This window comes from Pelophylax lessonae (assembly GCF_965119305.1).
Source record: "Pelophylax lessonae genome assembly, chromosome: 7".
Classification (NCBI taxonomy): Eukaryota; Metazoa; Chordata; class Amphibia; order Anura; family Ranidae; genus Pelophylax; species Pelophylax lessonae.
Window position 1 is genome coordinate 124,798,934 of NC_138774.1, and position 25,485 is coordinate 124,824,418.

Genomic DNA, 25,485 nt, shown 5'->3' on the forward strand with positions numbered 1-25,485 from the left:
AAGACTAATCTGATTAAAATGTGCCTTTGGGAATGTGGCAGTAATTGTTGCATTATGGTCTTTGAATTCTTCACAACACAATTTACTAACTACAGATAGGGAAACCCTTACCAAGAATCCCTACACCTAGATAAAAATCTACTCAAAGTACACCTAGATAAAAATCTGCTCATGTGATCTTGATACAAGATAAATCATTCACAAATGCATGGCAACCATCTGAAAGACAAAAAAAAAAAATTTTTACAAATTGCAGGCATATTCTACATACAGTCCTGGAAAATAAAGACTTACGAGAATTCTTCCCCAAAAGAGGCGGCTGCTATTTACTACCATTTTTTTGGGGGAAGATGTATACTTGACAGTCAATTGAATAATATGGAAATCTGTTATACAAGGATACCTGCCCGTGTTTTATTTCTGCATCACATATTCAACTTCTAACCCCTGATATAATGAAAGCTAGAGTAGCACTTGTGCGATATGAAATTTTTTTTTTTTTAGGGTCCTAAAGATTAACAAAAATCAGGCAAAGGCTAAATATGCCTTGCTGAACTAGAGTGTTCTGCAACAGACAACGATATGGCTTTGCTAGGGTTGGGGGGGGGGGGGGGGGTGGTCGGCTTAACAGCTAGGCAAATAGCCTTTGATCAAAGGCCAGCAGTAGGCCTCAGGTAATGTTTATTTTAGAAAAGTACTTCTCTATGGGAAATCTTCCAAAAAATCCTATTATGATGGTGCTTTACACTTTCCCGTATTGCCAAAGTTGCTCCCCATGTTTGACAGGAATGTTGGAGAATGTGTGGTGACAAGGGTACATTGCATCATATATTACAGGCTTGTAAAGGAATAAAAGGCTTCTGGTACAAGAGTTTTTCCACTACCAAGGACGTACAAAATTAAACGCATATATTATTGCCAGCTAGAGTAATGATAGATAGGAACTGGAAATCTAAATCTAGTCAGGCATCAAGCTTTGTTGCAAACCCTAGTGCCACAGTTCATATGCATTGCCAATGCGAGTTGATGTGGGCCTCTAGCACAGGTAAATAAGGAAAGGTACTCGAAGAATGGTCACATGGGCTAACCTGTATGCTTGAGGCTCCATTCACACTTGTACGACTCCAAAGTTGTGCTGACTTTGAAGTGCAACTTGGATATGACTTTGGCCAGTGATAAGACAACTGTTGCATTGTATTCAGGTATGACTAATGCAACTTTTGAGGGTGAACACTGAAGTCAAGGGCCCTCAAGTCACATGAAAGTTATGCATGAACTACTTTGAAGTTGCACATTTATGAATGATCATTTTTACCGTTGTAACATGATAAACTTGTCATGCAACTTTGATGTCCAAAGTTGCACAAGTGTGAATGGAGACTCAAAACTAGGAACCTAGACATGGATTATTGACACCTGATATCATAGGGCACAATTGTGTGTCTGGGGATCAAGACTCCAAGTTTGGTTTATACATGTTCCCTCTCATTGTCTAGGTTTCTAAAACACTGGTTTTATTTGATGTCCGATAGCAAAATATACTTGAAGTTTCTGACTGTCTTATTTAGCATTTTTGTATTTGACTATGGACATTTCTCTTATCCTTTGTACATGAAAATTTAATAAAAATTATGAAAAACCCCACTAAAGTAGTTATAATGGTGAAGCATTGCCTCAGTAATGGCCTATTTATGGACCAAAAAAAAAAGAAAAGGGGGGAACCGAGGGTCAGGTTATGAGACTTCAATGGAGGCTGACATTTCCGCCCTCAGCTCTTCTGACTTACACACTGGTCTGCTGGAAGTAAACCTGTCAGTTATACCATTTAAATTGGTTTAAGCCCGACCAGTTCCTTTGCCATAGGACAGTATCTGCCTCAGCTGATGTTTAGGCAACTGCCAGTGCAAATTGAATGATCACTAGTATAGCTGGAAGCCACCAAATCTAAACTGACTAATGGGCATACAAACCAATGTGCAAAAAAACCAAAGTGGTGTTGCATTATAGGAGATCTCAAACCCACTAAAAATTGCTTATAAAATTCTAAAAGGACAAGCATAAAGTTCTATGTAATGCCCAAACTTACCCGATCTTTTGAGTAGAATCTCTTTTCAGAATTTGCTCAGAAAGGAGAACATAACCCTGCAGCTCAATACTGAAACAAGCAGGAAAACTTCAACCTGTAACAAAACAACTCACATGAGGAAATGTTCAAACAAAAATACCCCCCACCCAATCTCCCCGCCCGGTGAATTTTTACAGCATCCAGAGGCATTTGTTTGGAAAGGAACATTGGGATGACTTGGCATGTTTCCACTGTGCACTGCCTGCCATGGTTAGTTTAGTTAGTTTGTAGGTCTCCAGTTTTTTTTTTTTTTTTTTTTTACTTTTTTGAGGGTTGGTATGTGTCATTGCAAGTGTGCATGTGGCAATAGGCTGCTTCTGTTGAACGTTAACCATCTATAAAGTGTGCTTTGGCTTGTTTGAACTTCCGGAGGCTAGAGACGACATTGTCAGCCAGAGAGAATTTCACTCAATTAAAGTGAATCTGTCACGTGTGAAATTCTTAGTATTGTACATCAGACTGAACTGCATTTCCTTTGTAAATTTGTGTTGCCATTCCTGCGTATGCAGCAATTTAGGCACCTTCTACAAGTCTCTGACTATAGCAGAAAGCTGCAGAGCTTTGAGCTCAACAGTGCTTTGTTCCTGCATGTTACAGATTCAAAGTGGACACACCCAGACTGAATTTGGTATTACAGTGCATTAATCCAGACACATTGAAAAGACTTGACTGACTGAAACCCTTTAAGTTTATATAGGGAACTCCTGCGTGTCCAAATGCTTGTCTTGGGGACAGATTGCCTTTAATGTGAAACATCTCTACTGCCAAGTGCAAGGTATCCATCGTTTCCATACAACTGGTTTAAGTGTTTGTTTTATATCCAAGTATAATATTTTGAACTAGTTATCCAGCAGTGCCTTTCCAGGTTTCATTGCGTTCCAAAACTTATAGAATTGTGCACTGAGAATATGCAGTGCAATTTTGACTTAGACTGAAAAAATAAACAATATACTAGTTGACTTTGCTTACCCTTATTGCAGTTTCACTGGATTTTGGTGGTTTACAGTAGATTGATTCACTTGTTTTAGGTTGCCATGGTCTTTGGGCAGAGACATCATTTGGTTCTTCGTTAGCCTTTAGACTCTTTCCTTTAAAAGTGACACTACAGATTTGCAAATACATTGAAACAGTAACAGCACATATGGTTTGCTAGTTTTCTTTGAAAGATGGACTACTTTGGTCAACAGCAGTTATCAGGTTTTTAATTCATAACTTGGGTGTGTGGATCCTTGTTTGACAACAACTGCAGGCTAGTTGAGTACACATCCAGGATTAGCGCATTTTAAACCATACGATCCGTTACATAAACATTTGATATATATTTTGTTTTGGAGACTCGGGATTGTTGTGTCTCATGGGTACACTCACAAGTTAAATAGAAGTCGAGCTACTCCTTTTTGTAGCATCCATTTAATATTGACGTTTGGGAGAATTATAAAATAAGATGAAATTTGTTTTTAGTGAGACTTTACTTTAGAAAAAAGTTACAACACTAATACACAACTTATACTACACATTGTACATTTCAGAGAAAAGCTAACAAAATCTGAAGATTAAGCATTTTAACTTCCTCAAATGATCAAACTTGGAGGAGAAAACTTTTACAGGTAAAAAAAAGTATAAGATAAATAAAAACAAAAACAAACTCCTCTTGGTAGTCCGCTGGTGGTAAATGCAGAGCAAACGCCACTTTTACTTGTTACAGAATGTCTTTGGTCCATGTTTAATGATTTTTTGCTTTTAGTATCTGCTTCTGCCACCTCCTCTATCAGATCTGCTTCCGCCTCTGCCGCCACCACGGGGAGCACCCCGACTTGAGCTGCTGTATGAATCACGTGGAGGTGGATAGCCTCTATCCATTGGAGGGGGCAGGCCACGATCTTGACGGCCAACTCTGTCACGTCCACTTGAGTACATATCATTTCTGCTGCTTGAGTAACTGTCTCTGCCTCCGTAGCCATCTCGAGAGCTGCCATAATCATCATAGCGACTGCTTCCACCATATGATGGAGGGGGCCCTCTTGTAGGTGGGGCACTACGTGAGTTACCTGCAGGGTCAATGGTCAGGCAATAGGGCAATACTATGAGTTACATATTACATTTCAATTTGATATTTGCAGCTGTATATTAGGGAATCTAGTGGAAAGGTTTGCATGTAAAACAATCTAGTTGGTTGATAAAAATAATATTATGAATGAGGCACACCTAAAAAGGCTCTCGTTTGAATAAGAACTCCAGAATAGTAGCTTAGTTTGTAGTGGAGATTCTGCCACATGATATCCAGGGAGTTTCATTTGAGTCACTGGCATGTTTTTTTTGGGGGAGCTCCTGAACAGAGGATACTAAAGTTGCTGTTGATTTGTTATGAATCTTGCTGTAGTGCAACTTAACATAACTCCCATGTATGGGCGAACAAAACTAGACTTTGCCACAATAGTATACTATTAGTATTTTCTGTGTAATGGATTTTTTTTAATCTTCAGGAGGGGCAAACATGTATCCTGTAAAATAAAACCCTAAATAAAAAAAAAGATAACATCTTACCATAGGGCTCATAAGAGTCTCTGTAAGAACCGCCACTTGGATGATCTGAGTAATCTCTATCGCGTCCCCCATAGCCATCACGATCACTGAACACAAGACAGCAAGTTTAGTCTTACATTCAACAAGTAATCTAAACTAGTTTACTGAAAGAGGCTATGGACTAAACCTAATACAGTCATTAAAAACATACCTATAACCTCTTGATCCATAATCATCACGGGAACTTGAGTGACCATAATCCCGATAAGCATAATCTCGTGGAGGCGGTGCATAATCTCTTGAATCTCTGGAGCTGCCATAGTCTCTTGAATAACTGAAAAAAGACAAGAGATGCTTAGGTACTGCTTTCTGTTTTACTGTGTTTTGTTTAAAATAGGAAGACTAAGTATCAAGAGTTCATCACTGAGCTTCTGCCATTTCCTTAAGTACAAGGGGGGGGGGGGGGCTGAATACAGCTACCTAAACATTTTGCACCTTAATGCGGGAACTCAGATAAAAATTGTTTTGACTTTAGAACATTACAAGGAAAGTACTGAGAAGATAAATAAACCCCTCTCCATTGGGTGTAACAGCAGGTAAACTTAACAGGATCTATGCCTTCCTCACTCCATAAACAAACTCAAAGGTGAGACTTTAAAGGAGTTGTAAAGTCAGAAGGTTTAACTTAATGCATTCTTTGCATTAATAAAAAGGCCTGTGTATAGCAGCCTCCCCAGCACCTCCTAATGCTTACCTGCGCCCCACCTCTGTCCAGGACTCGTCCTACTGATTGGCTGAGACACAGCTGTGGTGCCATTGGCTCCTGCAGCCGTCAGCCAATCAGGGAAGAGGGGGCAGGGCCAAGCTGCAGCTCCGTGTCTGAATGGACACGGAGCTGCAGCTTGGCTCAGATGGCTCCATAGCAAGCTGCGGGAGCATTCAACAGGAGGGAGGTGCTAGGAGCAGCAACAAGGGACCCGAGGACCCTGACTGCCCTGTGCAAAACCAACTTCAGGAGTATACCAGGTTTTTTTTTTTTAAACCTATACTTTAAAGCTGTGCCAAGCGCAGACATTTACACTAATGCATTCCATGCCTGCAAAGTCATTTGTTTGGCCTCCCACCTCATACTTCACTAGTCCTATCTTGATCCAGTGCTGTACCTGTGCAGTGGCATGTCTCTCCTCACAGGACACAGGCAGTGGCAGGAGCAATTGGCACCTGCCGCCCGCTGATAATGCACTGAGTGTCTATGGAAGCAAACAGCCCAGCTTAGGAGCTAGCCCGCATGTGCACTGCCCCCCCCCATATAGCAGTTTACAATGGTGCCGCACACAGGATCCTAGAGCACCAACGGGGGAGGCATGGAAAGGTTTGGAGCCACTCTGTGCAATACCATTGCACAGAGCAGGCTAGTATAATAAGATTGTTTTAGATCTGAACGGTACCCCCATGCATTCTTATGGGGCATCGGATGTCAGCGGAGACATGCCTGCTGACATTCGACCCGATCTGTCAAATCTGGACGGATGGAAACCCCATTTTCCATCCGCCCAGCGAATGTGATCGGATGAGAACGAACCGACGGTCCGTTCCCATCAGATTTCCCCCATGGAGATGCATGGGGAACTGACAGCTGTGTCTCCGCACACAGCGCGGGACACAGCTGTCATACTCCTGCTCAGAAAAGCAGAGTCCCTTTGATGGCCTACAAGTGTGAAAGAGCCCTAAAAGAAACCGGTGCAATGCAGGAAAAAAAAAAACCTACTGAGCAGGCTGCAACTATCCAGACATCTCTACAGATTTGAATAGGTATCTGGATAGAAGACAACACTGGCCATTAGCAGCCACTGCTACATGCTTATACTTAACAGAACCATTATTGACTTCTAGTATAGCTTTCAACGAGGAAAAACAGAAAGCTGGTGTAAAGACTTGTGTAAAAAAAGCTACTTAATAGGTCTTACCTATCATAGCGATCCTTTGCACTGTAACCATCATCTCTTGGTGACATGTATTCATCCCTGCGTGATGGCAGTGAATCTCTGCGGGGTGGCCCACCATAGCTGTCCCTTTCACGCGACAGTGGAGCTGCAGAAAAAAAAATTGGGAGGCAAAATTATAAGACTTCAAATACTGACAAGTTGTATGGGGTGGGGGAGGGGTTTTTTTTAAACTTTAAAAAAAAAAACAATTATAAATACCTCGTCCACTCATGCCACTGCTGCGGATAGGGCCAGAAGGGGCAGATCTTTTAGGTGGAGGGCCACCGCTGCGAGGTGGAGGCCCTCTTTTCAGTGGCATCCCACCTCTTGAAGAACCTAGTGTTTGTGAAGATACAAAGTGAAACAATTACTACATAGGTGCCAAGAGTCACCTGTTCCTAGTAATAAGTGTTTTAGGTGAATGATGGCAAAAGCGCTATGAATTAGCACTAAGGACTGGGAGACATAGGATGCCATTATTTAATATACTTCTGTGTGGTGCTTCGCATCAACTTGAAATTACAGGTCAGGCATGAGCAAAAAAGCCAGGCTTTCATATGGGGAGTGCCTCCAATAAACTAGGTCTATAAAAAAAAAAAAAAAAAAAAAAAAAAAAAAAAAAACACACGCATGTACTGTATATACCCAAGTATAAGCAGTTTTTTTTTCAGCACATTTTCTTGTGCTGAAAAAACCCCCCTCGGCTTATACGAGAAAAAAAAAAAAAAAAGTCCCCGGCCGGCCCAACATGCTTCTGAGGTGCCTTAGATCTAAAAATGGCGCTGCCAACATGTCACCGTGCATGCGCTGCCGCTCGGGAAAGACCATGCACATTCAGCTATTCTCGGGAATAGCCGAACGTATACGAGCTTTCCCCGAGCGGGAGCGCATGCGGCGTGTTAGCGCCATTTTTAAATCCAACGCACCTCAGGAACAGGCAAGTGAGACTCCTCCACAGCTGCACTACCTGCCATTATGCCATGCCCACAGCCCTGCATTCTCCTGTACCATGCCCACAGCCCGTTTTGGGTCTCGTGGTGGTGCAGTAGCTGCTGCATTTCCCACCCTAGGCTTATACTTGAGTCAATCATTTTTCAATTTTTGTGGTAAAATAAGGGGCCTCGGCTTCTATTTGGGTCATCTTATACTCAAGTAAATACGGTATATAATGTATATATATTTAAATAGAAATAAACTGTAACCCAAAGTTACAAGCAATACCATAATCACCTCCTCTGGACCCTCTAAGACCTCTAGGAGGGCCACGACTTCTTGGCGGAGGTGGTGGCCCACGCCTACTGCCCGCTCCAAAGGATGGCTTTGTGGCTTGCTCCACCTTGATTGGCTTTCCATCTAGTGCCTAAAGAGATAGAACATGGTTATAGTCAGCTAAAAGCAAGCCTGTAATATTGTACAGTATATACCTTATGGCAATCTCAAGCAGACCACTACATTAAACAGAAAAACAAAGAATTCTAGTTTTCCTGGTTGTTCAGTACAGCTTGGCAGAATTTACAAGACAGCTTACAAAAAAAAGCTATAGCACTTTAGTCCACGGAGCTATGGTGCCTTCTGATAGGCTCCGGATGTCTCCTCGCTCTACATCTCACTATTGAGAGGATTGTGTTATCAAGCCTACGCAGCTGATTGTGCCTGAAAATGTGAGTAGGATATCTATTGTATTTTTGCCCTAATAAAGCTATACACAGAGCACTAGATTTGTCCCCATTTTTGTCTCCCATTGGAGAAATCGCTAAGGACTGAGTGTGGAGGATCGCATTTCACAAGATACTGGCTGATTATCATCCACACGATTATATCCCTTTCTGGGAACAGCTTGTTCTGACCCACTGACGACACGGGTAAGAACGTGAGGTGCCAATTGTATGTGGTGGAAGATATTTTAAGTCTGAAGATTCACTCTCAAGCACCAGCACTTTCTGGCTTTTGTAGTCCACATCTTGACATTTTTGCACTGGACTTTCATACATTTAATATTATATATTTGAGGTTTTGGAATTTTTGCATAAACATGAATATTCTAATTGGGGTTTTATATATTCATCTTGTGAGATTTTAAGGAACAATATTTTTATGCACGATTTATATTCATATGAATTGTGATTGTGTATATCTATGTATGGCACTCACTTTATTTGCACATTTAACATTCATATATTTTAAGTGGTGCTGCACTTCTCTTTACTATTAGTCTTAGATGTGCTGTGGAAGCATTTATAGTGCTAGCAAGCCACTTGATTTCATCTAACACTCAATATTCAATTTTTGTACTTTAATTCAAATATCCACCGTGTTGCGCCGATTTTATGCGCAAATCTTACGGTACCCTTCTGTGTCATTCCTTTCCAGCACTTAATGCAAAAGTTTATTCTTTCAAATTTTAAGCAACACGAATCTCACCTTTCCATTTAATTCTCTTGCAGCGTCCTTAGCATCTGCAGGGCTCTCAAATGTGACAAAGGCAAACCCTCTGGATTTGTTTGTCTCACGGTCTTTCATTAAAAGTACTGCAAAGAGAAAACCATGCAATTAAAATAGTTCTATTTCAGTAACCAGCAGTACTAGCAAAGTACACCGCACGTAGTGTTAAAAAAAGCTCAGAACTTCTTAGAGGACAAATAGGCTCTATCAGCTCAACCTGATCAATGCCATATGTTCATCATAGCTTGTATTTAACACTGCAACATGAGATTCTCACCTTCTACTATACGGCCATATTTGCCAAATACTCCTTCCAAAGCCTTCTCTGTAGTCTCTGTGTTCAAGCCACCAATGAACAGTTTCCCAGGGCGGTCTGCTTCCAACATTGTCATTTGATCTGAAATTGGAGCAATAAAGTTATACAACTCAATTAAGAAATTCCCCCTTTTCACGACAAAGTGACTGACACGCCAATATGTGGCACATATATGATCCTCCCCTTCTATTCCTACACATTGCCGATCCTCATTGGTCAGCGTGGTCATATAGCCACCTCTGACCAAAGAGCACTTCTCATTTGTGAGCCATGTGCACCTTTACAGCCTACAACTCTGTTTAGGGACTTTTCAATTGGCAAGTTATTCCAGCTGATGTGGATTATGTAGAATACTTGCACCCAAGGGGTGGTGAGGGTGTTGAGTGTTCGTTAACCTGTCATATTTTTGTGAAAAAATTAACCTTTAAACATCCAGCACAATTTACGTTTGCCAACTAGATTTTAAAACGCTAAACCTAAATGTACTTTCCTGGCAGTGTATACAGCATTGCCATTCATTCTGAATAGCACTACAATGCACATAAAACTAGGCTACAGCACACAATGTACATTCTAGTAAAAAAAAGGGATTCTTCCCATGTTGGGGTGCATTCTAACTCCGTGCACGAGTGTGTTGCAGCAGACCTTTGTGCCCAATAACTCGATAACATTAAAGCTGGCTCCTTAGGTCAGGAAAAAAAATGTCTCAGACCCAGCATTCGGCTAAAGATTAGGGCTCATTCACACCAGATGCACGAATTTATGGCACAAAAATTGTCCTATGCTCTGTACAAATGCAGGACCTCTGCTGTAATACACAGTGCAATGCATGTCCTTGCAGGTCAACAGATTCCCAACACGGTGTATTGAGTCAGAGTGGTTGTAAAGGTTTTACCTGAATCCCTTCTCTACATTAAGGCAAAAACCCTCGTCATAAGCCCCCCCCCCCCTCTCTTGATCCAGAGACAGGCCTCTCTACCTCACTGAATATGGAGGCTGCTACAGGAGCCATTGGCTACAAATTCCAGAAACAGACACCCCCCACAGCCTCCCATGACCATGCTGCTGTCAGCACCCCCTCCTCTCCTGTCACAAGGGAACCAGAGTTGCTGATTACATGACCAGACTAAGAATAAGTACCCAGGTCTTTTTATACATAGTAGGAAGGAGGAAACCCTTAAGAATAGTCATGTTAACCTTTAGGCCTCATGCACACAGGGCGCTTTAAAAAGCAAGTACCAATGCCAGGAAAAAGCAGCTGTAAACACCTTTAGAAGCATTTTGGCGTTAATTTGTGTTTGGACGCATTGGTGTTTAGCAGCATTTCTCTGCCCTCTTCTATTCCCCACTCCCAAATCCAATTACTACAGCTTATAAACAATTGACGAGGCATATTTTAATAATAAAAAAAAACCTTGTCCGACACCCCTAGGAGTACAGTGCACAAGAAGCCTTACTATCAACTGAGGCCTCATTCACACCAACGTGTCAAGGTATCAGGTTTTTCACACAACACCATAGGGCCATTCGTTTGAATGAGCATCCCTAAGCACCCCAAAGTAGCTCATGGAGCATTCTGCCGCGTTCCAGTATGTGGGTTTTTATTACGTGACAAAATACGGGTTTTCTACACAAGTGTGGTGTGCATTTTTCATGCTTTCAGAACACGCGGCTGTGACTGGGGCCTCAGAATAGCAGGCAGAATGGCCAGGATTCCGAATTACGTGGAGATTGCTGCACAACATGCGTTTTTGTGGCATTATCCCTTAACGACACTCCAAGCTCCATGTGATACGACAATCAAGAGGCATTATTTCAGGTGACAATGGCGCACATGGGGGGGGGGGGTCACCTAATTTAAGTAAGGCTACGTTCACATCTTGGCGTTGCTATTTACAGGAGTTTTACAGGCGTTTTTGTGCAGGCATTTTTAGATTGACAAGTGACCAATGGGAAAAAAATAAACGCCTGTAGTCTGCCCAAAAAGAAGCTCATGTACTTTTTTTGGCGTTTTGCTTAAAACGTCAAAACACTCAGATGTGAACAGGGGCCATTGAAACGAATAGGATTTGTCTTGTTGAGCATTTGAGCTGATCTTAGAGCACAAAAACTCCCCAAAACGCCTACATGTGAACTTAGCCTTAAGGAACTGGCCCTGTGTGACAAAACCACAATGATGTATACATGGATTGAGGCCCTGTTCACACCTGCGTGCTGGAAAACTCATCTCTGAAGTCTCAAAATGCCCAAAAAACCAAATTCCCATTTGTTTCAATGGCCCCTGTTCACATGAGTGTTTTGTCACCTAAAGTAAAATGCCTGAAGCACAAAAAAGTACATGAGATTCTTTAGCAGATTACAAGCGTTAAAGGTCAATGCTTGCATCTAAACACCTGAAATATTTATGCTCAGGCCCCATTCACACGTGAGCGTATCGTTTTCTGGGCTTTTTTTTACAGGCGTTTGGAGGCAGGCATTGACATCTAACAAAAACGCTGGTAATCTGCCAAAAAAACGTACCTTGAGCTTCAGGCAACAAATCTCTCACATGCGAACAGAGGCCATTGAAATTAATGGGATTTTGAGACTTCGGAGATAAGCGTTTTATGAGCTGAAATACACTCAGGTGTGAACAGGGCCTTAGGTGTGAATGGAGCCTCAGGGAAATATTATGAAAACTTTAATAAACGTTTAAAAAGTAACCTGTGCAACAAAATATTACCCGCCCCAATATTACATAGAACGGAAGACAGTGAATGAGCGCTGAGGCCTGGTGATTGGCACAGCTCCCCATTCATAGATCAAATCTAGGCCTGTGGGAACCAGATCTGTATAGAACCCCAGAAGGCGCCTTCACTGACCTCAATATACATCACACGCTAAGTACGAGGACCCGCTACTAATATCAGGAAGGTAATGCCAAAGTTAGTGAGTAACCCCCCCCCCCCCAGCGGTGTGTGGTATGCCCCTCACCCACACACAGGCAGCGGCCATTGTGTCCGCACAGGAAACCTCCCAGCCTCACACAAAATGGCGGCGGAGGAAGAAGCACGCGGCCGGCCCTCTTCTCCTCACACACAGCGTGTGGGAGCTCCGCTACTCCACTCCGTACTATGACCCCCATGATTATACATCCCTGCAATAACCGGGTCACATAGGGCCTACAAGTACAATCCACCCCTTCGCGCCACTCCCCGCGGCCCGGCATGACTGATTTCCGCCATAACGAAATAAAACACAGCGTGCCCTGAAATGGCGGCGGCCGCCGCTGCGTGCCCTTCCCCGTACAACAGCCGTTATAGCCGCTGACTAACTGCGCATGCGGCCTAAAATTCCGCCAACTTACCTCTCAGCTCACTTCTCACGAACCGCTGCGCAACAAAATGACCGCGGACAAAGAACGTGTCTGGTTTAAATAGGTCTGACGTCACGTCTCCACAACGAGGCTGAGGGCCCGGATTTTAGCCGCCGGTGACGGCGGGTCAGATATATGTGGCGCCTGTAGGGGCGCTGTGCTCCGCGGGAGACTCTGGTGTGACTAAACTATGTTACTAACCTATCATCATAAACAATAAAGCTGTAAGTTCCACTCAACATGTGGAAACAATGGTGCAGTAGTCAGATTCATGTATTTTATACAGTAGTGCCATTCTATAAAGTCCAGCCAAACCTTTAGTATTCATTGTCTGCTGTCTGCTGGGGAGATTTCTCCTTATTTCCCTGTTCCCAGAGACACTGGAGGATAGGAAGTGAGTGGGACAGTGGGAATTAGAATGCTAAAAGACTTAGGGCCAGTTCACACCACCATACAAACACAGTCTGGATGCTTTACTGCACATGTGTTCTCAATGCGTTCCAGTGCGTTTTGATGCGTTCCAAATGCACCCCTCCCCCCTATTCTTTACTTCACCCTAAATAAGGACATGTGTGTTCAAGTGCGTTTTTAGCGCAGTTAGGTGCATTTCGATGCATTTTTAAAGTGTTTTATCACATTCCAGTACATTCATTGAAGAAAAAATGCAGCACGTTCTACGTTTTTCTCTGGAACTGACTGCACCGGTGTGAACAATGCCTTTGAGAACCATATAACCTACTATCCATGCGATTCTGATGCGGAAAAAAAACGCACTGGACTGCATGTGATGTTAACTGGCCCTACGGCTCCGTTCACATGTAGGCGTTTTGGGGCGTTTTTCTATTCAATCTAAAAACACTGCACAAAAAACGCCCATAAAAACGCCTGTAATAGCAACACCAAGATGTGAACGTAGCCTTAGGTTGCATTCACATGTCAGTGTATGGATCGCGGGCAGAATCGCCGCGTTTCCGCCCGCGATCCGGAGATCATTGCAAATTGCGGGACGACTGTGCGTTGCCCGTTGATTTGCAATAGCCCCCCAAACGCTGAGCGATGTTGCCGCGATTTCCGCCTGCCGAATCGCGGTAACATCACGCAAAAAAAATCGCGGGACGCAATACGCTCCAAAGAAGCTCTTGTACTTTTTTGGGCGTAATGCGTCCCGCGATTTCTTTTGCGCGATGTTATCGCGATTCGGCAGGCGGAAATCGCGGCAACATCACTCAGCGTTTGGGGTGCTATTGCAAATCACGGGCCACGCACAGGCATCCCGCGATTTGCAATGATCTCCGGATCGCTGGCGGAATCGCGCCGCGATCCATACACTGACATGTGAATGCAGCCTAAAACAAAACAAAATCCAACCAGCTGTTTCCAAAAACAATTAGGGCCCCTTTCACACTTGTGTGATCTAAAAGTCGCGTGGTTTTGTCACAATTTTTTGCCACAATTGTGACTGGACTTGAAGCCATGCCTGTGTGATCTTGAGGTCTATAGAGCTCAAAACGCATCAAAGTCGGACCAAAGTAGTGCAGGGACTAACTTTGAAGTCGTTGCAGCTTGAAGTCACACAAATATGAACGGTACTCATTGGAAATCATGGGGTACGAGTTGTCATGCGACTTTGTGGTCCCAAGTCGCACAAGTGTAAAAGGGTCTTAAAGTGGTAAAAAAAAAAAAACAGTTCTATTTCCAGCATGCCAGGAATGCTGTCACATCTGCTTGTGCTCTCAACCAAACTGTCAAATAGGGATGGGTTCAGGCATGTTCAGATCGTAGTCCCAACCCGCCACTGAGCAATCACACCAGGAACCCGCCACTGCACACCGCCAATCATTGGCAGTAAGGCATTTCCCAGCCCGAAGCTGTATACACACACTGCCTGTGATTGGTGGTGTGCAGTGATGGCTTAGAAAGCTGGTATCAAATGTCTGGTGTCATCACTGATCACATGTGCAGCACCATGGCAGTTACAGATCAAACAAAGGCTAAGATGGCAGCTTCCTTGGCAGTAAAGAATTGGAGGGTTTAGTTCTGCTTTAAACTAAAGGCCTGCCCTGAACGTGAAACTTTAGTCAGAAAATGTAGTCCTGCTAGATCACTTGAGGCTGGCCCCCTTTTCAGGTATAGCTACACTATATTATAAAAAGTATTGGGTTGCTTGCTTTTCCATGCACATGAACTTTAATGGCATCCCAGGTTTAGTCCGTAGGGTTCAATATTACGTTGGCTCACCCTTTGCAGCTATAACAGCTTCAACTCTTCTGGGAAGGCTGTGCAGAAGGTTTAGGAGTGTGTCTATTGGAAAGTTTGACCATTCTTCTAGAAGCGCATTTGTGAGGTCAGGCACTGATGTTGGATGAGAAGGCCTGGCTCGCAGTCTCCGCTCGAATTCATCCCAAAGGTGTTCTGTCAGGATGAGATCAGGACTCTGTTCCTCCACCCCCAAACTCGCTCATCAATGTCTTCATGAACCTTGCTTTGTGCACTGGTCCAAGTTATTTGGTGGAGGGGGGGATATTGGTGTGGGGTTGTTCTTTAGGGGTTGGGCTTAGCCTCTTAGTTCCAGTCAAGGGAACTCTTAAAGCGGAGATCCGGGTACAGATGTCATTTTTTAATAAACATACCCCCCGGGACAGTCAGGGCTAGCACATTCCACAATGGCTAGCCTCTGATCTGTCCCGGTTCGCACTTACCTTTTAGAAGAAATACTTACTTATAAAATTTCTTCCACAGCGTTTCCATCTCTCTTGTGGGCAGCTGAAGCCGGCGCAGTCCTCTTCTGTGTCTTCTTCTGCGTCTTCTTGTCCCAGAATGCGCCTGCACCGGCCCCTCTCGTCACTTCCGGTGCGGCGCCGCATTCCTAAACAGCTTCTGGGCATGCCCAGAAGCTGTTTAGCAGGGGAATGCGGCGTCGCCCGGAAGTGACGAGCGGAGCCCGTGCCGTCGCATTGATTCCTGGGAGCGATGACGTTCAGCTCCCAGGAATCATAGCGAGACAGGAAGTGACGTGGTGAGCCGCGGCTCCGAGGGAGGAAGTACTCTGAGGTGAGTATTTACGATCTTCAATTAAAAGGTAAGTAAACAAAAAAAAAAAAATAACTATCCAATTCCTTTTCAGGTGATCTCGAACTAGCGGAGGGACACAAAAAAAAAATATTGTTTTTGTGCCCGGAACTCCTCTTTAAGGCGTCAGCATACCAATACATTTTGGACAATTTCATGCTCCCAACGTTTTGGGAACAGTTTGGGGATGACCCCTTCCTGTTCCACCATTACTGCGCACCTGTGCCCAAAAAAGGTCCTTAAAGATATGGATGAGCGAGTTTGGAGTGGAGGAACTTGACTGGCCTGCACAGAGTCCTGACCTCAACCCGACAGAACACCCTTGAGATGAAGTAGAGCAGAGACTGCGAGCCAGGCCTTCTCATCCTACATCAGTGCCTGACCTCACAAATGCACTTCTGGAAGAATGGTCAAACATTCCCATAGACACACTCCTAAACCTTGTGCACAGCCTTCCTAGAAGAGTTGAAGCTGTTATAGCTGCAAAGGGTTGGCCAACTGAATATTGAACCCTACTGAGTAAGACTGGGATGCCATTAAAGTTCATGAGCATGGAAAACCAAGCAACCCAATACTTTTGATAATATAGTGTAGCTATACCTGACAAGGGGGCCAGCCTCAAGTGATCTAGATTCTAGAAGGACTAAATTTTCTGACTAAGTAATTTCTCTGTATGTGGCCAGACTGTGTAAAAGTCTCACATATGTGGTATCGCTATACTCAGGAGGAATAGCAGAATGTATTTTAGGGTGTCATTTTTGCTATGTACATGCTATGTGTTAGAAATATCATGTAAATAGACAACTTTGTGTAAAAAAAAAAAAAAAAATGCGTTTTCATTTTATTTCCAGATTTTCCAAAAACTTGTGGAAAAAAACGACATGTTCAAAAGACTCGTTATGCCTCTTAGATTATGTGTTGGGGTGTTTGCTTTCTAACATAGGGTCATTTTGTGGGCGTTTCCATTGTCCTGGTGCTCCAGGGCATTCAAAAATGTGATAGGTTGTCAGGAAATTACATGTGTCATTTATGCTCCTAGAACACCTGGAGGTGCTCCTTGCATGTTGGGCCTCTGTATGTGGCCAGGCTGTGTAAAAGTCTCACACATGTGGTATCACCATACCCAGGAGGAGTAGCAGAATGTATTTTGGGGTGTAGTTTCAAGTATGCCTATACAGTGTGTGAGAAATAACTTGGTGATATGACAATTTTGTGGAAAAAAATCTTTATTTTGCAAAGAATTGTTGGAACAAATTACAACTTCAAAAAACTCACCATGCCTCTTACTAAATACATTGGAATGTCTGTTTTCCAGAAAGGGGTCATTGGGGGGTATTTGTACTGTCCTGGCTTGTTAGTGTCTGAAGAAATGAGATAGACCGTCGGTACATCAGGTGTGATCAATTTTCAATGATTGACACCATAGCTTGTAGATTCTATAACCTTCACAAAAAACAAATAATATATACCTATTTGTGTTACCGTATTTATCGGCGTATAATATGCATGCACTGGCGTATAACATGCAGCCTCGCCAGCGCAGTGTCCCCAATGCAGCCTCGCCAGTGCACTGTCCCTAAAGCAGCCTCGCCAGCGCAGTGTCCCCAAAGCAGCCTCGCCAGCGCCATTGCAAAATACATATACACGCCATTGCACAGAGCGGAGATATATTTAAAAAAAAAAAAAAAGCCGGGCAGCGCTAAGGCAGAGGGGGCAGGCCGGGCAGAGGAGAAGGGAGGACAAGTGGCTGCTGTCTTCTGACGTCCCGGCGCCTATGATAGACGTCACACGTCCAGTGTCCCGGCATAGGGCCACTGTGCTGTCAATCATAGGAGGCTGGATTTCCTATGACAGCAACCGCTTGTCCTTCCTTCTGCTGGGCCCGGCTCGCCCCCCTCTGCCTCTCGGCTTTTTTTTTTTGTAAATATATCTGCTTATAACACGCACTGGTGATTTGCCCTCCATTTTTAGGAGGAAAAAGTGCGTGTTATCTGCCGATAAATACGGTATTTTTACTAAAGATACACTGCCTGGCCAAAAAAGAAAAATCTCCACCTGGAATTATACAAGTAACTAACTAAACTAACTACATTTTGACTCATCAGTCCAGAGCACCTGACATTTTTCTGCACCCCAGTTCCTACGTTTTCGTGCATAGTTGAGTCGCTTAGCTGTGTTTCTATGTCCTATGCACAAAAGCATAGAAACTGGGGTGCAGAAAAATGCCCCCATCCACACAGCAAAAAATGAAAGGTGCTGAAGAATCCAGCAGATTCATGTGGCTGGATGTATAAATGGATGCAGACAGTTGCAGCCTCTCTGCATCTACAAAGCAAAGACAGGCTGACAGTGGCCACAGCTGCCAATGGTGTTGGGATGTAATTGCACAGCCAGTGCTTAGCTGTGGTTAGGGGTAGATGATTGCCTCTATACAATATCCACTTGCTGACCACCCGTCCGCAAAGTACTGCGGGCCTGCGGTAGCTGTAGGCAAAATGACGTACCCGTACGTCACTGCCTACTTCTGGGTTTAGGGTGCGCGCAGAGGTGGCCCTTTAATTAGGCGGTTGCTTTAGGCCTCACAGCTGCCTAATTTGCCTAACGCATTACCCCAGTTCTGAGGGACAGGGGACCCAGATAGCAAGGATAACTTGCCACAAAATTGTGGTAGTGTTGAATTGTAAGTCTGTTAACTTGCTGTACATTTTCACTGGCATGTTGTACACTTGCAGAGCACTTGAAGCATAAGTTCTAGTTGACTCTTTTGCAATTTGTAGCAAATTTGCGTGGCAAGTCTCTAGCAAGAACAAAGTTGCAATGGTGAGTCTACAGCAAGAGCTCTGCAAGTCTACAGCATGAAAATTCAGCCACATGACCCCTGTGGTGGGATGACTATTGCACAACATAACTGAACAAGAACCTGGGCAGACTTGCAGAATGTTTGCAACACAAAGTTTATCTGAAGTCATGCAATGCGGACTTGCTGCAATTGTGCAAGAAATGTGTGAAGCATGACAACTCTTGTAAAAGCTTAGCAAGTCATTTTCAAATTTGCAGCACAATTTCTTGCTGTCTGGGGACCTTAATGTTGCTGTGCTCATGCAGGCGGGCCTTGCGGCGGCCGAACAGCTGATTTGCAGCATGAATTTATTTTAGAGGTGACAGGAAACCTTAATGCTGCTGTGCGCAGGCAGTTATAAGAGCCCTTTCACACTCACCTCTTGTGTAACCTAAGACCTCTGTAGCTCCACCTGCCAGCCAATGAGGAGTGATGTTGCGTCCTCACACGTCACCCTTCCCATTCACCCCACGAGGATCTCAAGCTGGGAAGGCCTACCAAGGATCTCAATTCGGGAAGGCCTGCTGCGTAGCTGACAGATGGATATATATATATATATATATATATATATATATATATATATATATATATATATAGATACAGTATCTCACAAAAGTGAGTACACCCCTCACATTTTTGTAAATTTTTTATTATATCTTTTCATGTGACAACACTGAGGAATTGACACTTTGCTACAATGTAAAGTAGTGAGTGTACAGCTTGTATAACAGTGTAAATTTGCTGTCCCCTCAAAATAACTCAACACACAGTCATTAATGTCTAAACCGCTGGCAACAAAAGTGAGTACACCCCTAAGTTAAAATGTCCAAATTATTCCCAATTAGCCATTTTCCCTCCCCGGTGTCATGTGACTCATTAGTATTACAAGGTCTCAGGTGTGAATGCGGAGCAGGTGTGTTAAATTTGGTGTTATCGCTCTCACTCTCTCATACTGGTCACTGGAAGTTCAACATCGCACCTCATGGCAAGAACTCTCAGAGGATCTGAAAAAAAGAAGCGTTGCTCTAGTTGCTCTACATAAAGATGGCCTAGGCTATAAGAAGATTGTCAAGACCCTGAAACTGAGCTGCAGTACAGTGGCCAAGACCATACAGTGGTTTAACAGGACAGGTTCCACTCAGAACAGGCCTCGCCATGGTCGACCAAAGAGGTTGAGTGCACGTGCTTAGCCTCATATTCAGAGGTTGTCTTTGGGAAATAGACGTATGAGTGCTGCCAGCATTGCTGTAGAGGTTAAAGGGGTAGGGAGTCAGCCTGTCAGTGCTCAGACCATAGGCCGCACACTGTATCAAATTTGTCTGCATGGCTTTCGTTCCAGAAGGAAGCCTCTTTTAAAAATGATGCACAAGAAAGTCCGCAAACAGTTTGCTGAAGACAAGCAGACTAAGGACATGGATTACTGGAACCATGTCCTGTGGGCGGACGAGACCAAGATTAACTTATTTGGTTCAGATGGTGTCAAGCGTGTGTGACGGCAACCAGGTGAGGAGTACGAAGACAAGTGTGTCTTGCCTACAGTCAAGCATAGTGGTGGGAGTGTCATGGTCTGGGGCTGCATGAGTGCTGCTGGCACTGGGTAGCTATAGTTCATTGAGGGAACCATGACTGTCAACATGTACTGTGACATACTGAAGCAGAGCATGATCCTGTCCCTTCGGAGACTGGGCTGCAGGGCAGTTTTCCAACATAATAACAACCCCAAACACACCTCCAAGATGACCACTGCCTTGCTAAAGAAGCTGAGGGTAAAGGTGATGGACTAGCCAAGCATGTCTCCAGACCTAAACCCTATTGAGCATCTGTGGGGCATTCTTAAATGGAAGGTGGAGGAGCGCAAGGTCTCTAACACCCACCAGCAACGTGATGTCGTCATGGAGGAATGGAAGAGTACTCCAGTGGCAACCTGTGAAGCTCTGGTGAACTCCATGCCCATGAGGGTTAAGGCAGTGCTGGAAAATAATGGTTGACACTTTGGGCCCAATTTTGACATTTTTTTACTAGGGGTGTACCCACTTTTGTTGCCAGCGGTTTAGGCATTAATGGCTGTGTGTTAGGTAATTTTGAGGGGACAGCAAATTTACACTGTTATACAAGCTGTGAACACACTACTTTACATTGTAGCAAAGTGTTGTTTCTTCAGTGTTGTCACATGAAAAGATATAATAAAATATTTAAAAAATGTGAGGGGGTGTACTCACTTTGTAACTTTTACGCAAACAAATCAATATACACTTAATGGGATTTCTTTATCAAAAACATGTAGCGGAATACATAGGCCAAAATTTAAGAAGAAATTTAATTTTTGATTTTATTAGATATGTTTTAAAGCAGAAAGTAAAAAAATATTGTTTTCTTTTTTTGTACAATTTTCAGCATTTTTTCATTTATATCGCAAAACATAAAAACCCCAGCGGTGATCAAATACCACCAAAAAAAAAATTCTAATTGTGTGAAAAAAAATGATATAAAGTTAATTTGTCTACAATGTTGCATGACCACACAATCGCCAGTTAAATTAGTGCAGTGCCGAAATGCAAAACATGTCCTGGTCATGAAGGGGGTTATACCTTCCAGAGCTAAAGTGGATATAGATTGTCAGCAGCTGCCTAGACTGTCCATACTGTATATATTGAGTTTCACCTTCTTCTTGGGTGTTGCCCAGTTGCAAAGAGAAGAATCACTTGCCGGATTTCCAATTGTATAGGTAGCTACTCAGTATAGGCATACAACCATTGTCAAAGGAAGTGGCTTCTTTTGTTTATTTGTTGTGGTTAATATCACTTAGGGCTTGGGTTCAAATAAGGAAGTCACTCTGAAATAGAGGGGAGACATAGGAGCTATTTTCAATATGAATACTTAAAGTTGAGTGTGGAAAAAACAAACATTTTGACAAATAATTGGTCTGATCCCAGACAGTTTTGTCACCTCCCAAAAATGCATTAACAAATACAAAGACTTCATTGTTCATAAAAAAAAAATCAACTCAGCATGATTGTTTTGTAAACATCAATTTTTGGAACCAAAATTGCAACTGTCTGAAATGAAATCACCATTAGACCCCCATTCACACTGAAGCGGCACGACTTGTGCACTACTTCGGGGGCGACCTGTGAAATCCCCGTGCACCGCGACTTCGGCGCAACTTGCACGGACTTCATATAATGGAAGTCTATGCAAGTCGCTCCGAGGTCGCCCCGAAGTAGTACAGGACCCTTTTTCTAAGTCGGAGAGACTTGTGTCGCTCCTATTAGAACGGGTCCTGTAGCAGTCAATGGACCGCGACTTGTCAGGCTGACAAGTCGCCTGACAAGTCGCGGTAGTGTGAATGGAGCCTTAGGCTACCTGCACACAGACAGAAAAATATGCCGCTTTTCGAAGCATTTTTCTGCCTCCAAACAAAGCTTAGTATTAGCCATGGTGTTCATGTACACTGTGGGGTTTATATTCATATTAAGCGCAGCGTTTATGGACATAAAAAAGCGCCAAAGCTGCATACGGAGAGAAGTTTATTGCACAATTTACGCATATGTGCTCATAAAAACGCATACAATTGCGCCTATGCGCATCATTTCAGCCTGGTGACTGGAAATTAATATTCTAGCCTCTACAATGAACTCACACGCTTACGCCCTATGCACACAAATGCATGCGCATAAATACGCACCAGATTGAGCATATTTTATGCTGGATTTTTTCTGCCAGCCACTTTTTAACCACTTACCTACTGGGCACTTTCACCCCCTTTCTTCCCCAGGCCAATTTGCAGCTTTCAGTGCTGTTGCACTTTGAATGACAATTGCGCGGTCATGCAACACTGTTCCCAAAGAAAATTTTTATCATTTTTTTTAACACAGATGGAGCTTTCTTATGGTGGTGTTTAATCACTACTGAGTTTTTAATTTTTTTGCTAAACAAATGAAAAAAGGCCAAGAGATTTGAAAAAAAAACAACAACTTTTTTTGTAAAGTAAAGTCATTTTTCTCCTTCGCTGATAAGGCTGCACTGATGGGCACTTGTAGGCTGCACTAATGGGCACTGATAGGCGGCAATGAGAGGCATCACTGATTGGTAGCACTCATGGGGCTGCACTGATAATCAGTGTTCTGAGTATAAGTGTAGATGTCCCCTGTGTGGACTGCCCCTTACCGTCTCTCTCCTCACATGCTGTCAGCTTGAGGAGAAGACTGCCAATAGCTGGCAAATCCTTTTTACACTGTGATCAGCTGTAACTGTACACAGCTGATCACATGGTAAAGATCCGCTGTGATTGGCTCTTCACCCTGATCTGTGATCAGCTGTGTCCAAAGGACACAGCAATCACAGATTTCTGCCGATGCACGCCGCAGGGGGGTGCGGGAAGCACAATCACGGGAGGATGGTAATAGACACCCTTCCGGAAATGTGCGACAACGCTGTAGTCCTACAGATACAACTGGCCTTTTGAGGGCAATCATAATGCTAATATGGCCCTAGATATACCAAAATAATAAAACCAAAAATAATAACCAAATAAATACTATTGAAACAAAAATGAAATGAAACATTTTTAATATTTGAATACAAGTTGTGTCTACATGCAAAACAGATACCCGCATAGGAATAAATGCTGCTACTTATCAAATGAACATATAAATATAGGGAATCCAATGTAAAACTACCACAGAAATAACATAAGATTCCAGTAGCGCAAGGATGGTGGCACCCTCCTGCCACCGTTTTGGGATTAAAGACCACTCCCAATGATAAAATAACAAACTATATAAGGAATGACAGAACATCACTTCCCTACTGTTTCAATGTACAAACAAGTGTAACATTTAAACGCAAAAATACATTTCATAAAATCCTATTTAAAAAGTCCAAAAAACAAAGCTGCATATCCAAGGAGTCTTGCTATGAGATGCAATTATGGGTCACCAAACTCCACCACCACCGTGCTCGGGGAAGATCCGAAATGCTAACTCACCGAATGTTGTTGCTTAACCACTCTCATGGCCAAGCAAAAAGGCATATATCTCAAAACAATCCTGGCAAGCTCTTAAATAGATGTCTGAAAACTGCAGCACTCCGGAACCTGCAATCAAATGACCACATAAGCATCCAGCATGCATGAGTAGAAAGCTCCACCATGTGTTGCCCAAAAATGTCATAAAACCATTTAAAACTAACACATTTTTGCCATTAGTGATATCAGTGCCTAAGCATGCTCAGATCTCCGAAAATGCTGCAGTTTTCAGACATCTATTTAAGAGCTTGCCAGGATTGTTTTGAGATATATGCCTTTTTGCGTGGAGTTCCACCCTAAAATGATACTTACCTCCATCTTCTCGCTCCGGGTCACCTGAAAAACAAATGGATAATCGCATTTTTTTTTTTACTTACCTCGTAGAGAAGAAAATATACTTACCTTACTTCCTTCTTCCTCCCCTCGGCGGCCACGGCCCGTCGTCACTTCCTGGCTTTGAAATGATTCCTGGGAGCTGAACGTCATCGCTCCCAGGAATCATTGCGCCTGCACCGGCCCCGAGGTCAGTTCCGGGGCATGCCCAGAAGCTATGGAGGGATGACGCGCGCGCACCGAAAGTGACAGCGGGGCCGGTGCAGTGCATGGTGGGACCGAAGAAGACGGAAGAGGACGCAGAAGAGGATCGCACTGGCGCTGGACAATACTTTTTCAAGAGAAGTATTTGTCCTAAAAGGTAAGTGCAACCCGGGACAGATCAGAGGCTAGCCATTGTGGAATGCACTAGCCCTGACTGTCCCGGGGGTATTTTTATTAAAAAAAACTTTCCCAGGGTGGAACTCCGCTTTAAGCAACAACATTCGGTGAGTTAGCATTTCGGATCTTCCCCGAGCACAGTGGTGGTGGAGTTTGGTGACCCATAATTGCATCTCATAGCAAGACTCCTTGGATATGCAGTTTTGTTTTATGGACTTTTTAAATAGGATTTTATGAAATGTATTTTTGCGTTTAAATGTTACACGTTTTTACATTGAAACAGTAGGGAAGTGAAGTTCTGTCATTCCTTATATAGTTTGTTATTTTATCATTGGGAGTTATTATAGAGTGGTCTTTAATCCCAAAACGGTGCCACCATCCTTGCGCTACTGGAATCTTATGTTATTTCTGTGGTAGTTTTACATTGGATTCCCTATATTTATAAGTTGTGTCTACACACATTGTCTCATCAGTCTTGGCAATATTTGGTCATATACATGATTTTACATTTTTGTTTGTATATATTAACCACTTGCTGACCGCCCACCGGCTTTTTACTGCGGCAGGGCGGCTTGGCTGCATCCAGTCACGTAGTACTACGTGACTGGATTGCATGTGGATTCAGAGGCGCACGTGCGCCGGCGGAGCCGCGCTCCCGCTGTGTTTAGACACAGCAGGATGCGGGCCATGGGATGAGAGGTGGTGATCGCCCGGGAAACGGAGAGAAGACCCGCCTGTTTATGTAAACAGACAGGCAGCTGAAACTGCGATCTGTCTATGCCTGTCACAGAACCCCCCCACACAGTGAGTAAGCACACAGGCATACAATTAACCCCTTTGATCAACCCCAGTATTAACCCCTTCCCTGTGTCATTTATACAGTAACAGTGCATATTATTTAGCACTGATTACTGTATTAGTGTCACTGGTCCCCAAAAAGTGTCAAAAATGTCAGTTAGGGGTCCGATCTGTCTGCCGCAATGTCGCAGCCCCACTAAAAATCGCAGATCGCCCCCATTACTAATAAATATAAATAAATAAAAAGTCCAAAAATCTATTCCGTAGTTTGTAAACTTTATGACTTTTGCGCA

At 43.4% G+C, this 25,485-nt stretch overlaps 1 protein-coding gene across 2 annotated transcripts; it reads right to left on the bottom strand.

The window, feature by feature from the left end:
- Positions 1-3,575: 3,575 nt before the first annotated feature.
- On the bottom strand, positions 3,576-12,861 carry RBMX (RNA binding motif protein X-linked). Of its 2 annotated transcripts, none has more exons than XM_082262879.1 (9): positions 12,738-12,861; positions 9,353-9,472; positions 9,055-9,161; positions 7,864-7,993; positions 6,853-6,969; positions 6,616-6,739; positions 4,860-4,982; positions 4,670-4,755; positions 3,576-4,173 (listed from the first exon to the last, which is right to left on the bottom strand). In XM_082262879.1, the coding sequence occupies exons 2-9, from the start codon at positions 9,465-9,467 to the stop codon at positions 3,866-3,868; spliced, it is 1,110 nt and encodes a 369-aa protein (XP_082119005.1). In that variant the 5' UTR covers positions 9,468-9,472; positions 12,738-12,861; the 3' UTR covers positions 3,576-3,865. The 2 variants fall into 2 exon arrangements, with proteins under 2 accessions (XP_082119005.1, XP_082119004.1); XM_082262878.1 differs by having other exon boundaries at positions 7,855-7,993; positions 12,738-12,860.
- Between the last annotated feature and the right edge of the window lie 12,624 nt (positions 12,862-25,485).